We start from the raw sequence: 20,791 nt of genomic DNA, 5'->3' as shown, positions 1-20,791 counted from the left end.
TACACCAGCCCTTTAGGCTTAATATCATGCATTAATCTTTTTCTTACGAATGTTAGCTATTAGCATTCATCTTCCATATAAAGGATCCTCGTGGTAAAAATTTATTATATTTTTAAAAAAATAAAGCTAAGAATATACATCATACGATAGGATGGTCTTTCAGGCCAAGCATGTATTCAAAGAAAGGCTAACGAGACTGTGAACTAAATTGCTGCTTATGTGCTAGTCACTGGAGTACCTGTGGGCTGAGAAAGGGAGTTGCTTTGGGCACTATGATCTGTTATTTTTTCAATTTTATTAGATATATTCATACCTGTATTGGTATAAAATACCTACTTAGCGCGGCGTGCAAATATATATATATATTATATATATTTATTATATATATAATATATTATATATATATATATATATATATAATATATATATATACAAAATTTATTTCGTCGTCCAGTAGCTACACAGTCTTTTTTAATCGGTGTCGTAGTAGCTCTTGGTTAGGTATTGGAGCAACATTACTTATTGATAAATCTCCTAACTTTAGGTTTTTTTCAAATTGATTCAACTGTTGAAAGTAGATTTAAAAAAAATTTACTTCGAAGTGAATATATATATATATATATATATATATATATATATATATATATATATATATTCACTTCGGACTGTTAAATTTTTTAAAATACCTACATCATTGTTGGTACATAAGCCTAGGATTTTTTTATTGTTCTAAATGAATATAAAGTTGTATCAGTACTTGTAATTTTGGTACTACCTCTACAGCAGTGCATCAGTGGATAAGTGAAAAACAAAACAGAAGTTTTTGGCTTTGAAACTCGCATGTACATGTCACATAGTGGGTGTGACCCAGATTGGAGGCGGCCAATCACTGGAAATCGTACCCACCACAAGGCTTCAATCTCATCACTCAAATCAAACATTCCAACATCTGGAACCACATTGTGACACCTCTCAAACGACCAAGTACCGTCGTCCGTGAAGTAGACGCAATTCCCTCGCGCTCCGGACATTCCCTCGTTGACACACACAGCGAACCATTCTTGCCAGGAACAGAGCAAATCCGGTCAATCCCTCTTTGTGTTCTCTGACCCAGGCCCATCCATTCCGCCCCGGCCTCAGCTCGAACACCTCCACCTGGTCGTCGTGTGCTCGACGTAGAGAGGGCGAGGCTCCCAGCTGCAGCCCAAGCGAACGGGATCCCGCCACCTCCTCACCTGCAACAGCTGCTCCGGCCGGCAGCTCCACCAGGTACTTGGAACAATCGAATAGCCCAGGCTAGGCGCGACGACGGCCGACGTCGGAAGAAGGCCATGGAGGTCCCAAGCTCCACTCTTCCCGTGGATTCAAGCGTGCAGAACTGCCCGCCGGAAGAAAATATAGCGTCTACCCAATAGGATGAAGGGGTGTCCACCATCGTCCACTCCTTGTCGCCGGGCCGGGCGAGGGCCAGCTTGAACAAGGGTTATGGATCAGCATGACGGTGTGGTCGGAGGAGACGACAGCTTTCTCGTAGAAGAAATACCGGAGCTGGTCGGGCGCGAAGGATTCCGGCGGGATGTCGTCGTCGCCTAAGCAGAGATTGTAGCTTGTGACGCGGCCTTTGCGGTCGCGAAGGGCTTCGACGAAGGGGAAGGTGGTGATGGAAGGGAGGGGAGTTGAGCTCCAGTGACTGGATTCAGGAGGTGGAGCTCGGAGGTCTCGTCGGCGGCGATCAGCATCCATAGGAGGATCCGATGCATAGGCGGTCGGAGACCGGGGGGTCGGGCAGGGGAATTCTGTAGACTTTTCGCTCGGAGAGCTGTAGAATTGGGCGGAGGATTTGGCGGAGGGGAGGTGTGTTGGGGTTGAAAGGGATCATCAGCCATGGGGACTGCGCCACGGGGCGAAGAGGTTGGATTTGGCGGCGGACCGCCATGACGAGCAGACGAGGCCGAAACGGAGGTGGTCGGGGACGGGGAGCCTCTCTAAGATGGAGCCCAAGAGCTCCGAGGGGAGCTCCGACCAGTCCATTAACGGTCAGGTGAAGAAGAATGCTAAATGGATGACAAAAAAGTGGCGCAAATATGAGAGCGAAGCTATCAGCCTTTGCTTTCTTTCTATACCATAATAATATATATAATATATAATATATATATATATATAGGCCTCAGAAAGGAGATGAACGAATTAAACTGGTATCCTTCTTCATTGCGATATGTTTGAATCCGGCCCGCCCACCATTTCTGGCTTGACCGGTGTGCGGGTCGCGGTGCAGGGCGAAACCGATGTGCTCGCCGTCTGGTGTGGAACGCAGACTGGGCGCGGTTGGCTCGGGGAAGCAGGGAGTGATGAAAGGAGAAGGGAAAGGCCAAAAGGAAATGAGTAAAGAAAGTAGAACATGAGTTAGTCTGGCGTTGAAGGGATTCAAAAACCAACGGCTGACCCGGTTCAAGGGTTTAATCTGGAACGCTACACTCTGTTTTCATGCTGTTTTTTATAACTTGGAAGGAAGAAGGTTCGTGTATTTAAGTAGCTTCCATTATTTTTTCTCCGACTCCTGGTAAAAGTTGCCACGCTAGATCGTATGTGAACCTGTGTGCGATTTAGTCAGGGCGGCGGTGACAACTTGCTTGTTTATATACTAGTTATGTCGTATCGGAACGGCGCGCGAAAGAAAGGTGAATATACTATTTATGTCGCAATGAGAACGGGTCGGAGGTGTATCCTTCGCGCGAATAAAGTTTCACCTTCTTTGGTGCGAATCTACTGTGGATCACCCACCAGACACCGTGAATCCACCGTGAGGTCGGCGGAGGCTTTGCTGTGCCACCTGCGGATTCTTGCAGAGTAGATCGGGGACGTAGAGTGGAGGATCATTATTGCTTATATGGCGTATTATATTTGGCTAGACAGAAATATCCATACTTTTAAGGAGAGGAGGACATCCCCGAAAGCAGTGGAGGAGGATAGAGCCATTCGCCATGAACCGAGATTATCACCGTTACCCAATCACCTTCACGGAGTGGGTTAGGGACATCTGAGATTTCCAATCACTTCTACAACATCTCGAGTAACTCTTATCTCTTGGAAGCTCCCACCCTCTGTCATCTGAAGGCGAACTTTGATGGTAGCATCTTGGCAGGCGAAGACAGTGGAAGGATAGAATTTGTGATCCGGAACCACAACTTTAGGTTGGTTGTGGCAGGTGGGTGGCGCACTTGTGATATGATTGCTACTGGAGCCGAGCTCAAGGCAACATGGAAGGAGATCACCTATGTGAGGAATGTTCTAGGGGCTGACTGCATCATCCTGAAGGGAAACTCTACTATGGCGAATAGGGTTGCCGACTGGGTCGCCTTTTTTTGTTGCTCATCATTCAGAAGAGGTCTCGTGGACAGTGTCCGACCCTACCCTTTTACCCTTATATCATCTTATTTCTTTGACTCTGCTGATAATGCTCATGCTAGATTGACGTGAGCCGCCGTTGTTAAAAAAAAAAATAAATAAAAAGAAAAGAAAATCCAAACTCCATCATCCATCCCTCTACACAGCTCTCAAAGCAAAGGTGAATGATCCAACGGTGGATTATGTGAAGAAAGAGTCCTTTGCCGCGAAAGATGGACCACCCTTTATCCACTTACCAGACCATCACATATGAGAGATGTCCTTGTCTGCACTAGCGCCATTTAGCGAGCGCATGTCAAATGGGTTGCCCGGGTTCGAAACGCACGGGCGTCGATTAAATTAGGGGACCGGATGCCCCACGCTCGGCTGGCTGTTGGCGGTTATGCTTTCCTTCCACTTGTACCAAGGTGGTACTGGGGTGACGTACCCACACGTAGGCGGTGAACCCAGTGGGTAGCCCACGGGTCGGGGAAGGCACGCGAAACCTGCGACCTGTATCGAACATTCCCTAGTGGAAGGGGGGCTCAGTAATGGGGCTGCTACGCGGGTGGGCTGGTCCCTCCCCTCCCCTCCTATTTTTCACCAAAAAAAAAAAAAAAAGAAAACCTTGGGATTAGTCTAGGGATGTATGCTTTAAAATTTAATCAATTTAATTTGATCCAATCTATTATATATCTGATTAGGTACTTATTAATAAAATGGTCAGATTTGATCTAAATTTTTAATCCGTTTAATAATCAGATTACGTTTGGATTGATAGAATTTTAATCTATCTTATATCCGACCCAACCCAATTACTATCCTACATTAGTTCGTAGTTGTAGAAGTCGAAGTAATGTATGTTTATCGATTTTTTAACTTTCCCAAATGGAGGAATATTGTGTTTGAAGTCCGGTTGATTTTTTGCTATAGGATGGTTACATAAGTTTAAACATTCTTGCACCAACTACTTATATTAGAGGGAAAAAAAAGGTAGTTCAATGATATAAATGCTTTGTCAACCCAAGCATTGAACTCATGTTGGGAAACCATAGTATGCAGTACTCAACCTTATTTACACCATTTAGCATGAGCTATTTAAATCACCAAAAGTTAATACTCAAATAATTTTCATCATGTGGTAAAATCATTCTGAAATAGTTTTGCCTACTCTTCATGAATAAATCATTTTCATTGTTCTTCAACAACAATCTGAGCGGTACTTATTAGAATTATCTAGTTTAAAATAGAGAAAAACAAGATTGCCAATCTTTTTCCCAAGAACCTCTTCTTTATGTGGAGGAGCAGTGCACCACTGGCTATAATTCCATTTCGATCCTTGATTAAATTAAAGGCATACATAAACTGGCTTGGTTTGATTATTCTATTTCCAACTATCTAATCGCCACTATACAAGACATATTTCTTTTACACTTCATATTCTCTGTTTTCCTTTCTTCAAATGAAGAGTGAACTGGTGGCCATGAATGTAGACTCATGATATTTTTTGGGTTTTACGGCCCAGAACATTGGACTTATACTACTATCGTAATTAGCTTTTTTGAGCTCAAAGTAGCTGGGGATGGGGGTGGGCCACCAATTTTAGATGTGCATGCCAACATTGATGGGCTCACAAAACAAAAGAAACTAAGGGCCCGCTGAGTATTGCTTTGGTTTTCTGTTTTTTATTTTCAAAAACCTAACACAAAAATTGACTAGGCTGAACAACATGTACACAAAATCTTTTATATTTTGAATTTTTTTGCAAGATGTTTATTCTTTTAGTAGCAAAGATTTATTGCTTTTATAAAAAGGTGGAAACAAAAACAAGGAATAGAATAAGTTTTGTGTAGATGCTATTTTATTTTATTTTTTTTGACAGACCAGGTGGGTTATATTGTTTTAGCATGAATACATTCAAAAAAATCAGAAAAAAAAAAGATAATGCAAAGGCGGTGGGATAATGTTATAGCTCTCTCAAAGGAGATCACTCGAGTGCTGGGCAACAAAAGAGGTGACCCAGTCAGTAGCCCTGTTAATCTCCTGAGTGGCTCAAAAAGCACCACAATCCATCGTCAACTTGCTGATGTTCTGCAAAAGTGGATGTCTATCGCTAGCCCTATGTTGGTTCTAGATCTAATTGATCACCACAGCCAAATCTCCTTCAATATGAATACCACCCGCTTCCAAGACGAGCCTCGCATTAGTAATACTTTCGCAAGCAGCTAGATGCTACTTTTAACATCAAACCCAACATATCACTTCACTAATTTGTAGAAAAACAAAAACACAAAAATAACAACGATGCCGACAAGCCTAAGCTTAGTTCAAGACTTCAATAACGTTGTTGTCTTGTTGTAATGCTTCTACAAAGCCGTTAATTATGATTATCATAGAAATAAAGTAATTATTCCTGCAATCTGCTCTTCGAAATTTTTATTACCCATCCATTGGGAATCTATATTCCATACTTATCCTTCTTTGACAAATCATACCTGTTAATCAAACTCCTATTTAGAGAGAGAAATAAAAGTTTATGAGCTATAAGTGGGAGTGCATTTTTGTGTAAGACGTCACAAATGCTCTCATATGATCATGGCTATGCTTTCTCTCCTATTCTATATCTCACATGGTGGCACCAGCGCATCTTAACTTCATGCCTGATGGTGTCTTTCTTTTCTACATCTTTGTCATATATAGCATAGAGGCTTTTGAGACGTAGGTGAAGAAAAAAGCATGTAAGTTTTTTTTTTCTACAATGGATGACTCATACATTTCTAGTGTGAATATATTTAGAAAAATCAAAATATAACAAGTCTCGGAGTGCTCTAGGAAGCTCCCTCTCACTAACCTAGAGAGCTCCTCTAGAATGATCAGCCATATATGAGGCCACCCAATTCGTAGCTCTGTTGGCTTTTCATAGATATGCTTGGCTTGGGAAGACAATGTCTCCACCTACCGTGGCCCGAATATTTCGGAGTAATGGGTGACATCCATCCATGTCACCCATGCACCTTTGGATCCAACCGATCACCGTAGTTGAGTCACTCTAGAACAGGACTACACTGGCTCTCAGAACACGCCGGACTTAATACAGACCAACCCAAACAGCCCTCAAGCACATAAAGTTCCACCATCTAAAGTGCCACCTAGACCATAATAGTTTCCACGATAGGTTTGCAGGAGGCTTTACCAGCTTCCCTAACAAGACCAGTGTCTGAATGTTACTAGATTGAGCACTCCTACGTGGCCCTCAGGCACCTTCTGGGAAGGTGCATAAGCCCATGATTAAGCTATAGCTTCCGTATGTTGATGCTGTGATGGTACACCATATGTTGTGTTCTTTCTCTTATTCTTGCACATCCAAAGCATTGTGTGACCAAACGACGTCTCTCGTCCTTCTTACACGATACGTGTGGAATAAAACAGTTGAGTGGAAAAAGAGAGGAAAATGAGCAAAACGAGGAGAGAAATATGCTTTCATTGCTGCTGCTGGTTATTAATACTTCACTGCCCGCTGCTTCAGCCATATCATCTCAGCTCCTCACAAAGAGTGATTGGTATGTCTCAATCTCTTAGATTCTATATGCTGGTCTCGCTATCTATCTATATAAGTTTAAGCTTAAAGCACAGCTTCTTGATATCATATGAAGTGTTCATGTCTCCTTGCATGGGTCCATGGCAATACAAAAGATCTTTTCTTTTCAATATTAGTAAATTTTCTTAGTTAGCCTTGTTTTTACAATCACGAAGTTAATTTCAGGATTAAATTTGTTTTAGCATTTAAAGTTGCACTATTACCTAGTGCTTAAATTATCAGGATAACGATTAATTTTCACTCAAAAGAAATCCAAGATAAGAACTGTGTCGCAAACAATTTTACGCTTTTACTGTTGGTTTAAATGTTGCTTTGCATTATTTATTTATTTTTTATTTTAAAGAACTTGTGTAATATTGGCTATCTAACATATTGAAGGTGAGTAGAAGATGGAAATGGGAATGTTATCCTCTTTTGTTGTTCTACTTGTTATGCTATCTCATGTGGATGCTAGGCTTGGGGTCGAGCCCGAGTTTATGGATGAGGTGAGTGCAAGTAAATCATGAAAAATCACCATTATAGTTTTTATTCGATATTAGTCCAGATACCGGCACGAACAAATTCACAATGAAGGAGGTGCTGCTGCTGCTAAGAAAAAAGAAACCAATAAATACATGGATAAAGTAGTTCACATTCAAATTTGATGCACACCTCCTTAATGAGACTGTCAATTTCTATGAAACCCATCTTGCCTTCAATCATAACTAGTAAGTGGCTTCTCCATAGGAAACAAGCATTCTTCAATGAAAGGCCTGTCTTCCATTTGTAATTCATGCCTGGAGGTTCAAGAAAACTGGAAAAGCCTTGAGTGATCCAAATCTGTTTGGGTATGTTGATTGCTATCAAGTGAAATTTGCCATATTCTGCCTTCTGATCTCAAGTCTAAGGTACAGACTTCCACCCAAATGGTTACCTTTAATTTACTAATCCAGCTGACACTATTTTCACCAAGCATGGCTTGCTTTATCCTTGCAGTGTCTACAAAAGTCAGAAGCATACATGCTTCAAACTAGGTTGTCTTTGCAAGATCTTTACAATGAAGAAAGTCTCTGCAACAACACAGGATTATGTTTGGATGAACACATGCTTCAAAATGATAAGAGTCTCATCTTTCTAAACAAGTTTTCTCCTGAGGTAACATGAGCTTTTATAGATTGTAGCGGCCACACAAAGCTCCATTTCTCCCATAGCAGCAAGCCATACATCAATTCAATCTAAAAATCCATTAAATGAATGTCTTGAACTATTGCACAACTAGGCCACATACTTACATATTGGATATTTTTGTGTCTCCATGCACACTTTGCCTATATTCAAAATAATATTTTTTACTTACAACAGTGTGATGCAGTGAGGGGGCTGAATGTTTTTTTTAAAAATAACTAGTAAAATCTCTGCTCATCACATTGATTATTCTTCATGAGATACCAGATTTTATAGTGCTTGTACACTGAACTACTGGTGGTAACAATAGTCTTTTTCAACCCCAAGTTCCATGATATTGCATAACTTTGTGGTTTTATTTGAATCTAAATCTGTGTCATTTACTACCAGACGGACGAGAAAACTTGTTTAGCATGCCGCAGAGCTGTTAAAGATCTTGTCATTCAATTAAAGACGCCCAAGATGAGGGTAATCGATTGTGCTTCGATGAATTAGTATTATATCAAAGAATATCCTCTCTTCTTGTGTTTAAGTACCCATTTCATTTCACTTCTTATTCAGATGAAGATAATGGAGATCCTTATCGAGTACTGCGAAGAAGCAGACGAGAATGAAGAGCAAGTAAGCATTTCATCTCTGTAAACAATCATTGATGGCATGGTCCTCATTGGAATGCATACCAATGACTTCTGCTGCCATTTTTATGATTTCGCAGTGCAAGCAGATGGTCTACAAGTATGTTCCTCTAATCCTGTCCAAACTTAACAAGCTGAAAACCAATGACTTGTGCCGTCTGATGAATCTCTGTGATGAGGGGATATCTCTGTGAAATGCCCGTCAAGTCGGATAAGAATGTGGTAGCTTTACTTCTATAGGGTATGTTCAAATAACCAAGCAGGGGGGACACTCTTTACCTGCAGGATTGCATGATGTTTTGGCTTTTATTTATGAAAAATAGATGTATATTGTCCGATGGACATCAGGAATCTTTTGCCACAGTAGGGATTTGATGAAGCTTTGTGATATTTTGTCACTATCTCACATCTGGTTATCTGAAATGTAATGCTTCCATTGTTAAAATGGTGGCTTTAGTTATCATCCAAGCTCATCTGAGATAATTACAAATCAATTGCTGTTCGCTTACTGATAAAGCTATGTTGGTCAAAGGAGGGTGAATGGAACGTGGGTTAATCATCCATTTGCTTTGCATTTGATCCATTTTGCAGATGAATTTCGATACTTCATTTCATATAATAAGACCAAGTGTGGATGCTGTGGGCTGACATTGATCGGATTTTCCTAGTGCGAAAAATGGGTTGGACGTTAGATCAGTAAACCCTAATATAGTTCGGTATGATCCTACATCTGCTTTTGGTATTGTATGAAAGATGTTTTCTGACTTTATTAGATGTATTCGTACTCATAATGTATGAAATAGTTGTTTTAACCAAAAAAAAAAATGCAAGGCATGTTTTAAAGATGGACTCTTGATGAGGGAGCCCAAAATAAAATAAACTCTAGGGCTACATCCTCTCTCTGTCTAGAATGCGGTAGCCTGTGCTATCATTGTGGTTCGCCCTATTGAGAGCCACCATATAGAAATTGGAGAGAGAGAGGGGAAATTCTTAGGCTAGACACATGATTACCTTACATTGCTCTAATTGTTATTCAGTTTCCTTTTCTTTGCCGTGGTTGCATGTTATCTTCAAGATTTAATCAATGGTTGCGATGAATAGTATGTTTTTTTTATATATTTGTATGATTTTCTGGGGTTCTATTTCTCGTATTGCTATTATAAATTTTTCAACAACAGAAAAATGAGGGACACATATAAAAGGATGAGAAGGATTTGCAAGGGGCAGCATAAACGCATCCAACGCATGCATCCCAAAAGTGTCTCATTTATTCAGCTAAATAGGGTTAGTTCCTATTCTGAGTGGAGAGTAGAAGTGTGCAAAAGTATAAACTAGAGATCTAAGGTGGAACTACCAGTTATTGTCCTATTATCATGAATGCCTAAATTGAAATTTTATGTAGGTGCTAATATTATTGCATCCATTCCGGATGCACCATGTCACTCTACTCTTGCATTTAGTTGGGGTAAAGGAAGAGGCAGGAGGGGCAGAGTATGAGAAAAATAAGGAATTGATGTCACTTATAGAGAAGATGGATTATTTTTGCCATGCCCCCGATCCCAAATTATGAGCTGGGGTAGCAACTGCTACATAGTTATGGAGAACTCTCTCCACAAACATGTAAGACATTTCAATATAATATCAAATGTATCGCAGTGGCAAAATTAAAATAACTAAAATTAAAAATTGAATTAATTAACAAAACTAACTAACAGATAGAATTCAAGAGTCTGACATCATTATACTTCAAAACCTATAAAAAAATTCTAACAGCAATACTAAAATTAAAATATATCAATATTGTTGAATATCGTTTCTATTCTCACTCCTAAGCAGAACCCTGTATAATGATATAAGATATAATAATCAAATACAAATATTATGATTTAGCATAAAAATATAATCAATCTATTTTCAAAACATAATTTAGCAAATCAAATTATTGTTCATCCAACGCTTTCCAATATTTGCAATTGATTTTTGATGCAAATGGTTTCAATATTTGCATTTGATTTTTTCGTCTTACTTCATATTTGAGCTTCTGAGTAAACATTATTCACCAGCAGACAGATGAGAAAATTTGTGAAGCATGCGAATTATTTGTCAAGGTCATCGTTAAGGGTAAGTCATGGTATCAACTGTTTTACTCATCCCTTATGCTTCCATTCTGTCCATTTATTTGTTACCGATGAGATGCTTTTTCACCAATTCCGTGATGGCTGTTGATGCTCTCATGAAATATTGTGAAAAGGCATAGGTGAAAGAAGAGCAAGCAAGAACACAACCATAATTAAAATTCGTTGTCTCGGTACCGAACTTTGATGCCACATTAGCACTGTGTCGGTATAGTATGGAATGTGGCCTTCTAAGTGTCAGTACGCCATCCATACCGATACCAAACCGGTACGATACGGTATGCGCCGTATCATACGGTTTGGGCCGGTATGATATATATACCTGCAATCACCGGTAAACTTGAAAGGCTGAAACCAGATACCATATGCTCCCTAATGGTTTTCTGAGATGTTTCCGTCGAAAGAACGAAAAAGAAACAAAGAAAGAAGATATCTATGTAAGACACGAGTCAAGTTAGTTAAGTTGGGCACCTTTATCATGTGCAGTGTATACAAATAACAGAACAAAGTGCATGTGTATTTTGAACCTTGGGATATCTGCAAGACCTTATATTCAAATAAGCCATCATAAATTACCTCCATTTTAATAGGCTTCAAATCTTGAAAGACTGGTAGGATGTATTTTTCCTTGTATGTACAAAATCACTTTGTGAGCATCAAGAAATTATTTTATCGTGGTTTTTTTTTATTTGCTCGGTTTTGGTTGAGGGAATTTGACCTCAACAATGGAAAGATGGCCATGCAGTACTCAGGCATAAAACATTCAAAAGTAATGCACTTGGGAATAATTAAATGCTTAGAATTCCCTTGATGGACCCCTAAAACTTCAGTTGGAACTCTAAATGAACACAAATAGTCTGAAGTGTCTTTTTCTCAATGATGTTACAATTCAAACCAAAAAGAAGATTGTTCGGTTAAATGGGCAAGAAAGGTTATCTATCCTGCAGTACCAGGGTCGAAAATTGTTAAGAAGGTGGCGGGATCTGCTGGTCCAGACTCCAGACACAGCAATTGGAGGTGTAACAGTCGACGTTCTCAAGTGAAATCAGGGTCTTGGAAGACCCTGGGTGAAGCTCCTGTAAACATGGCAACCAATGACAATGTTTTCATACCTGATGGGTGGTGAGAATCCTATCTGTAGGCAATGGCCAAAGCCACTGAGAGCCAGTGGTCAGCAAACGCCCTGATAAGAACCATACCATGGTTTCTGCAAGCCGAGATCCTCTGATATGCATATTTTGCACCGCAATGCATATTTGGATGGATGACACGTCGCCCTTCTCAAAAATGGATGGCTGTCGATCATCTCTCAAGCTACCATAATTAGGAAATGGATTGTTGTCGCACCATCTCTCAAGCTAGTACAATGGGTAACAGCCATCCATCTAGACATGCATTACCGTAGAGGATTAGAACTCTGCTAGAACCTAGGGCACAATACTGATCAGTGTTACTTTCAATGTTTACCATGAAACCTACCTATAGAGGCATCTTGTAATTATATGTTCCAAGACAAGAAAATGGTTCGTACTTGGAAAAACAGAACAGTAAACCGATCTCAGTACCTCAGAAAATTTCAGAGAACAAAATACACTCTCAAAGAGAATCTTCATAAGTCCGCACCTAAACCACAAATCTAATGGAACTTGGTTTAGCAACATAGAAACAAAATGACGTATCTGTAAGAGAGAAGGAATTTTAATTTGAATGTTAACATGCTATTAAGAAGAGAAAAAGTGATTAAATTTAGCAAAGAATTCATTCTTACCTAAAAGATGCATTACATACAGAAACCCATCTGAAAGCATTACAACATTTGTAAACAGATTACAGAAGTTTTAAGGGAAACAAATTTAAATCTTAGATAGGGAAACAATTGTGGAACATACAAATCATGATGTTGCAAAATTTATAAGACAATCCCACAACTGTCCCTTGCCTTCTCTGAGAAAAATTACACTTAAGCCACCCATCCCCACATAGGCTGCCAGTCTATACATTGGGGAACACTTTGACTGCCGTGTCAAGGAATATGGGCATGCAAGAAATCCCTGCCATTTGAGGCCTTAAGCCAGCAAAGACCTGTTCCAGAGGATATGAATCTGCACTAAATTGCATTAATGCAGCTAGTAGTAAATTTATAAATTTACACCGATTTGGCAAAGATAAGCTAGGTCTAATCTCTAGGGTGATGAGCACCTTAAAATAAATGGAAGATACAACAAAATGCTGAAAGTTAAATTTTTCTTAAAAGTGTTAGTAACAAGTGCTGATTACTGTCAGTGATTTGCAGCAACACAACAAGCAGCTCATATCATGGGCAAATTTGTCATTTAATAAAGATAAATTTTGGAGATTTTGAATTCTCCAGCTGCCAGAATGAAGTTTCAATCTCCTTTCTTGTTTTAACTTTACATATAATTTGGTGAGATTCTTCTGCAGTCTCTTTTTTTTTTATAACAACCCGAAGTATATCTATACAGTTTCTGGGATGGACACTGATGAGGAACTCTTGAGTATGTCGAGGAATGTTGAGCTCTTAAGTTCATTGAGGAATGTTATCTCCAAGATGAAGGATGATGCATTGACCGCTGCCAAGCAGAAGGGTTAAGCATTACTTAAATACCAGTCACCCATTATAATATATCTTTGATTTGTGAATCTTGCACAATAATACCATAAATTATGTGCATCGCAGAGCAAAGAATATAAGAAGGGCGATAGTATGGTCTTAGAGAGAGGTCTAGTTGCTAGTAAGAGATAAATTTGTCTAGGTACCATTCTACACTAGATCTTTCACTTAATATGTCAACACCAATTAGGGGCTGATGGACAATGTATTTTCGTTTGTAGCTAAGTGGTGGCTTTACTATGGTGGGGCAGCCCCAGTCATAGAGAGTTTTAGCTTGTGGGTGTGAGTGCAATTGGTCAACCATTGCGTTGATCCGCAGCAAATAGAGAAACAATTTGACTCAAGAAAGACCAAATGCATCGCCTTTGTGCACTACAACATATGAACTACAACATATGACTGGCATTGAAATAGCTTCAGCATGAACTCGATCTAATGTATGAGGATCAACTATATGACTTTGTATATGATGAGGAGGATCATGTGATAGGTTAATGAGCTTGATGACCCAAGACCACCTCCTTGATCAGACCGTTCTCATAGATTAGCAAGCCGAAGTGAATTCAGAGAACTGAGTAGATTGACATGTATCAAGTCAACAACAAGCCGATGTTCGGTAGTTGCAGCCACTGTAAAGTTCAGGGAGAAGCCAGTCAAGGTCATAATCTAGTTTAGAGTTGGAGATCTCAAATCAAAGATTTGACAAACAGATGTTTAGAAGAGGACACTACAGTACTAGAATCAGCTAGGGTAGTAGGGCTAGGGAGACAGAGCTAGGCAGGAAGGTAGAACCATTCAAGGGGGCAGAACTAGTCAATGTAGTGTACCCATGCGAGACAAATAGGAGAGTCAGGGAGGTCGATCAAGTAAGGGTAAGAAGCCAATACCCTAGACATCCAATCAAGCAACGTAACAGAAAGGAAGAAAGCAGGTCCATTGGAAAGAGTGAATGAGGAGCCAATTCATAGTGACTCCTAGATTACCGAGCACTCCTATAATAGATTGCCCAAGTCATCTTATGATATAAGCAATGATAATAATGACTCGTCGAGTAATGATGGGTTCGATGGTCAAGGAGGAGGAAGTGGATAGAGAGGGAGTGGCTTGCAGTTTCCTATGATTACTTCGTTGACTGGTAAGTCCTAGTTTGAGTATGCGAAGCACGATAAGGATCATAAACCTCAAGCTAGGAAGGACACCATAGTGTACAAGAGGATAGGACCTAGAGGTGGTGGACATGATACCTATCTGGCTGATGAGGTGGTGCGCCGAGTGGGAATCTTGGACGTATTAGGATCCTTCCGCTAGTCAGGATTATCATCCTATATCGAATCATATCATCCTGTGCTGAGCTATGATCTATATGGATATGCGCCCTTTGAGTCTTCATGTTTGAGCAAGTATAATCCTCCTCGGCCTTAGTTAGACTATAGATCGGACCTTGCTCAGTCCTTTTATGGATTTCCGCCTTTGTACCTAACAGAGCAACAGTATCAGCATGATCATTCAGTACAGACATGCTACCAGGATCCTAGATAGGCACAATACCATTGGAGTCAAGTCCCATGGCCCGACTACAAACATGACTTAGATGTGTATGGAGAGACAACGACACTAGACTTAAAGTTGACTAGATGCATATATGTTGCATTTCTAACTTTTTAATATGAGTATTTTACATTTTAAATGCTATACTTAATTTAACATGTATATATAGTCACCATTCTTTAGATGTGTAATATAAAAAAAAATACAGTATATTATATTTAAACATTATAAATGAGCTCACAAAATCCCATATTTCACTTAGAACTAAATAAAATAAGCTTAAAAACCTTAAAAATAATATATATATATATATATATATATATATATATATATATATATATATATATATATATATATATATATATATATATTGGTGTATTAGTACGATCCGATGCTATATCAGTATATGCTGGTCTCCTACCATAGGTAGTTCGGAACTGGTTACCATGAAACTTGTTCCTATACACTTCGAATATACTATCCCATTAGAACAACATCCTAATATTACTTTAAAAATCAAAACTTTATTAATAGCAAAATAATCAAGTAAAGGAGAAATGTTAATGAAGAAGTAAACTATGGAAAATCCTGCCATCAGCATGTTAGCAAATGCCACTCCTCCTTGAGTCATTGCTAAAGCATGAAAAAACATAAGCTTGTAAGATTACAATTAATATAAAAGCATAATTAGAATATGTTCAAGTGAATTAACTAACAGCATAAACTATGTAGAATAATTCCATACGCAGATTGAGTTTGTACCTGACAGAAAGAAAAGTAGCACAATGTATCAAAAATATCCTAGTGTAGCACATATCCCAAACACCAAAGCCACTGCTCTTGGTCGTCCAGTTGAAGACTTCTTCCATCGCCACAGTTTGGTGTGAATGCCGGGAGATTAGTATGCCTATGGGTATTGAGGCATGTGATCAACATCGATATTAGCATAATAAATAATTGATATTCTAGCCAAAGAATCACATAAAGTATGTCTTAGTCTTTCTGCCAACCAGCAGTTGGCCAATACAGTGTCAAATGATAAATCACTAAATGATTTTTTTGAGAAATGATTGAGAATTGAGAAGGGACGAAGAGGAGATCCATCATGGATGGCAGGTTGCTGAACATAAGCTCTCTTTCGGGCAGCAGCACAAAAGCAATTTCAGTCCATGAACTCCAGCTCAATGTCATATAAGAATCATGAGATTCTTTCCCAACTATCTCCTGGTGCTAGGGCCACATTTTAGAAGTATGGTGGACCTGTAGCTGCCTCAGGTACCTTTCTTGTTGCAATATGCATACTCTGATTCAGAAGCCCAATTCCAATGGTTGGATCTGGAATACAGATCATGGATTCATTGTCAGCCAGCAAACATTTCCTCTTGCCATTTGTCTTCTGTGGCATACCTCCTTTATTACCTATCTCTTCAGCAGAACCTCATATAGGAGATTCTCCTAAATGACAATCAGGTTCTTCTGTGATCTGCTCAGCATGTATGGAATCTGCTAGCTCCAAAAGAGAAGCATTTGGACCACATCAATCTATGGCTCAGGAAGCCTCATTTGCAGGGAATACATGTCCACTAAAGTCAACAATATCCAATCTTTCTCAGACAAATCTTCAAAAATTCCTCGCCTTCAAAGTCCTCCCTGTCAGAGTAGTCTTCATCTGTATTGTCTTTATATCTTGTTAGAGAACAATCATTTGGGAAATTTCATGGTCTGAAGTCATCATTGACAAATATGGAAAGTAAGTCTCAGTAAATTAGTTAACATATGACATGATATTAGCTTGGGAAAGAAATGCCATAAAAACATATTTCGATAGGTGATTACCTGGACTGAATTTAAGCAGTGGCATAGAATGGCTGAAAACATGCATCAGAAACCTAAGATACCTGCAAATATTTAGAAGTACTGATTTGATATTGACAAAGTATCAAGCATAGTTTCCAGAACCTGTAGATCAGTAAATAAAGGATATACCATTTGTTGCACTAATGATAACATTTGTGTCAGCGTTATTATCATGATTTAGACTTTCAACTACACTATCAATCAGATTCCGTGGTTGTATAATTGAGGCGATAGTCAATTGCGGTATCTCAAAAGTTCTTGTTTGCAAAATATGCTCTACTTGTTCCAGAAGCAACTCTGATTGGCTTTCAATAAATGTAAATGCTTCCACTGTCTTGCAGCCCTTGCTGCAACTGTACTGAAAATTGCAGCCACAGATAATTTATAACGATTTGCTACGAGTGACTTGGAACTGTCGGGCAGATGGATACTCATGACGGTCTCTTACAGCAGCCAGCTTAGCATCTTTTCTCCACCGCTTCAAGATGTACCGTGGTGGAGAGTTCGTTTTGATATTTCTATAATCCAGTACTTTAAACACATGACGGCATTGAATTCCAGCAAATTCAAATTTTTAACAACTACAAAAAATTGAATTGTCTGATGAGTCATTATCTAACAAAATGCTCTATAGATTTTCATCAAACAATCACCTTATAATCTGATACTGCCCCAACATCCCACAGTGGTATACCATGCAGTCCATGTAATCTCAAACTCATTTGGAATGCTTTAAAAACTGCAGGTGTGTACAACATTTGCAGCTTGCTCAGCATACGCCAAAGAGGGTGCTTTCAAGAAATTTTGACTAGCATGTACATCAGCTTGTAACTCCAGGCACCTTCTCTCATTCAGTAATGTGTCATAATTGCTCAAAAAAGGGCAAAAATCTTGTTGTGGGCTCAAATGTTTCTTGAGCAGACTGACCAGGTTTTCTTTTGTAGATTGTTTCCGATATCTGCGCAAAATACTTGTTTTCCATAAGGTAAAGCCCACATAAGCCTATCTTCATTATAGCTTTGCCAACCATTCATTATCATTGAGATCATACTTGTCTACCATTGCTCTCCATGCATATACGAACTCCTTCTTCCTCTTCATAATCGAAAATACATTGACCAAGTCATGCGCAAAAGTTTTCGAACCTTTCAAAGACTTGATTTAGGTGCTTCATGGCATTTTGGTTACACATGCCACGCACATATTCGATGAGCTGTGGCCGGCCACGCTGCGACTGAATGGCATCAGCTATTTCCATGCATTTATCTGTTAGAACTGTCTTTGGCTGTTTATCATGCATTGCATTCTTGAAGGTATCAAACAGCCACCGGAAAAGATTCAACACTTCATCATAAAGCAGTGCGGAGCCAAAGATAATCGTTGCTTGTGATTGTTTACACCGACAAACAATGCAAACGCCTACCATAATCATTTGCTTTATAAGTTGTGTCGAAGCACACCGCATCGCCAAAGTACTGATAGTCCATCATGGACTTTGCGTCGGCCCAAAAGAAGCTAGTCATGTTATCATCCCCATCAACTCGTATGGCATAAAAGAAGGACGGATTCTCAACTTGCGTCTTTGAAGGTATTCGAGCACAGCAACCTGCGTCACCCACCTGCATCGCCTTCCTACGCTTCAACAGGTGATCGCCACTAGTATCCGGCGGCATCCCTGAATCATCCGCAATTCTCGCTTTGACTTTGACCGGTGGGATCTGAGCAGGTGAGCTGCCGACGGGTTCGCAAGCAGGTGGTTATTGGTCCGGCACGAATTCGGTCACACGATATCTACCGCTGGGAGTAATCTTGATGGTCATGCACGCAGGGCAGCCCGTCCTCGTCGCTGGCCGAGGCTTCTTCGGCTCGAACCCCTTCTTCTTCTGGCGGAAGCCCTGCTTGGAGCACACGAAATGTCCTGGCCGCAAGAACATCCTTGGAAGTCGTCCACATTTTGGACTTCCGGACACTGAATCCGACACGAGCGGCATACGTATTGTAGAAAGCGTATGCAGCGTCTTCACTGTCGAACTGCATATCCAGATGGCGGAACCCATCCTGGATTGGAGGCACATCGGCATCCTCTGCGGCCCCCATTTTCCTGGCTTATCTACATATCCAAGGATATCATTCCCGAAGAAGTAAGTGATGAGAAGCAAATAGGTGCAAATGAAAGCAATTAAAAGGAGTGCAAGTTCATATTTTTATGGTCCAAGGACTCGCTTCGTGATCATCATCAGGCCAGATCTAGAAAACCGACCCAATTAATTAATCAGAAATAAACTGTCGGGAAAAATTATAGAAAAATTACAAAGAGGGTAACTGTTGAATTTGTTTTTCCGTGCTGGGTTACCTGATTAATGGAGAATGATAGGCAGCGGAACACCGCACTAATTCCTCTATCAAATCGGCAAGCGAGAAATCGAGAGGGAGTTGGGGGGTTTGAGAGGTGGGAGAAGGGAAGAAGCGAAGCTAGGGTTTGGTGGAGGTATGAGAGAGCGCTTCCGTGCGAGGAGGGAGCGTGCGGACCAGTGGGTGGCCGGCTCGGCGGGGCCCATGCTCTCCTCCATTTATTAATACGTTTCCGTCGGACGTGGCCGGAGGGAGGGCTGGCCGCCGTTCGGAGGAGATTGATGCGTCCACGGCATTCCGTGGAGCACCACGCTGGACTTGTAAATTTCTTCATTTTAATATATATATATATATTTTTTTATTTTATATTTTTAATGTGTATATATATATATTGATATTTTTAATGTTTGTTTCTGGTGTAGGCATGAGGTGGAACTGTGGGAGCATGTTCCAAATTTCCAATACCAGAGATCTCCATGATTATCTTATTTTTAAAATTATATTAAAAAAAGCTAATGTGCACCAATCGATCATTGCTTTACTTTCAATTCAATTCTATGTTATATTAGTGAATAATCCACAACAAGATCATCTCCCTGCATTCATAAGATTTTGGTATGGAGTCGAGTATACACCATTTTGCTTATTCTTCGAATTTTTTGGAGATAATTATGAGCTTCAAAATTTGCTTGTGACTCACCTGAGTTTGAAGATTGACTGATTGTGCTGTATCTTTATTTTTTGAAAAAATATAAGTAATGAGTTGTATGAACTAAGTAGGTATTCTATATGCCCAAACTTTGTTGAATGTAGGTTTTAAACCTAAATTGTTGAGATAGTTTCACCAATTTGGTAAATTAGCACTTTCATTTTTCTAACCATCCACTAAGATAGTATTTTATATGTAAAGCTTAAAGCATGCATGTTCAAGTCAATTACTAAACTTAGAATTATCTAATGCATAGATTGCTTATTTTCGTTGTTAATATTAAAAGAAATATAAATGAAACTTTTCTTTGTTTTTAAAATATAGCATCTATAATACGAGGTAGATTATAACTTATGTCTCCCTGTCTTTACCATCTTTGTAATTGAACTAAAATACTCTCATTTTTCCTTCTCATAGAGAGAGAGAGAGAGAGAAGAGAGAGAGAGAGGAGAGAGAGAGAGGTGCTTTGCTCTTCTCTGGAGGGAGAGGGCATCTACTTTTTTTTTTTTGGATCCAAAATTAATAATCAGCACTCAAATTGAAACTAGCATTGTTGATCATAATCTATACAGTTAAAATATATATAAAAATAAAAATCACATATTTTGAAAATCTCTATCGTAGCATCAAAAAAATATAAATTGGCTGTTTTTATTGTGCTAGCATGCTAAAATATAGGATAAAGCATTATATTAAGAATCCATCTTATTTATTATAATCTACAAATGGTTAAAAACATGTACAATTAATAATAAATAGAAATTAATGCTTCAATCA

The 20,791-nt window shown here is 39.4% G+C and overlaps 1 protein-coding gene, 1 long non-coding RNA gene and 1 pseudogene across 4 annotated transcripts; 1 reads left to right on the top strand and 2 right to left on the bottom strand.

The window, feature by feature from the left end:
* Positions 1–745: 745 nt before the first annotated feature.
* Positions 746–2,083, bottom strand: LOC103718783 (annotated as a pseudogene).
* A 4,778-nt stretch (positions 2,084–6,861) lies between these two features.
* LOC103718784 lies at positions 6,862–9,293 on the top strand. Its single transcript, XM_008807751.2, has 7 exons — positions 6,862–6,944; positions 7,361–7,467; positions 7,709–7,869; positions 7,958–8,116; positions 8,537–8,614; positions 8,708–8,767; positions 8,862–9,293. Exons 4-7 carry the CDS (start codon positions 7,982–7,984, stop codon positions 8,973–8,975), a joined length of 387 nt encoding a protein of 128 aa, XP_008805973.2. The 5' UTR covers positions 6,862–6,944; positions 7,361–7,467; positions 7,709–7,869; positions 7,958–7,981; the 3' UTR covers positions 8,976–9,293.
* A 2,448-nt stretch (positions 9,294–11,741) lies between these two features.
* Positions 11,742–19,615, bottom strand: LOC103718785. 3 transcript variants are annotated; one of them, XR_005506422.1, is made up of 4 exons: positions 19,307–19,615; positions 16,933–19,063; positions 15,859–16,818; positions 11,742–12,552 (listed from the first exon to the last, which is right to left on the bottom strand). It is a non-coding gene; the product is annotated as an uncharacterized LOC103718785 (long non-coding RNA). The 3 variants fall into 3 exon arrangements; XR_005506421.1 differs by lacking the exon at positions 11,742–12,552 and having other exon boundaries at positions 16,036–16,818; positions 16,933–16,994; positions 17,083–19,063; XR_005506423.1 differs by lacking the exon at positions 11,742–12,552 and having other exon boundaries at positions 16,036–16,818; positions 16,933–19,200.
* Between the last annotated feature and the right edge of the window lie 1,176 nt (positions 19,616–20,791).

This window comes from Phoenix dactylifera, chromosome 16 (genome assembly GCF_009389715.1).
Source record: "Phoenix dactylifera cultivar Barhee BC4 chromosome 16, palm_55x_up_171113_PBpolish2nd_filt_p, whole genome shotgun sequence".
In the NCBI taxonomy this organism is placed as follows: Eukaryota; Viridiplantae; Streptophyta; class Magnoliopsida; order Arecales; family Arecaceae; genus Phoenix; species Phoenix dactylifera.
Note: the sequence above shows the minus strand (reverse complement) of the source record. Positions and strands in the feature narration are given on the sequence as shown.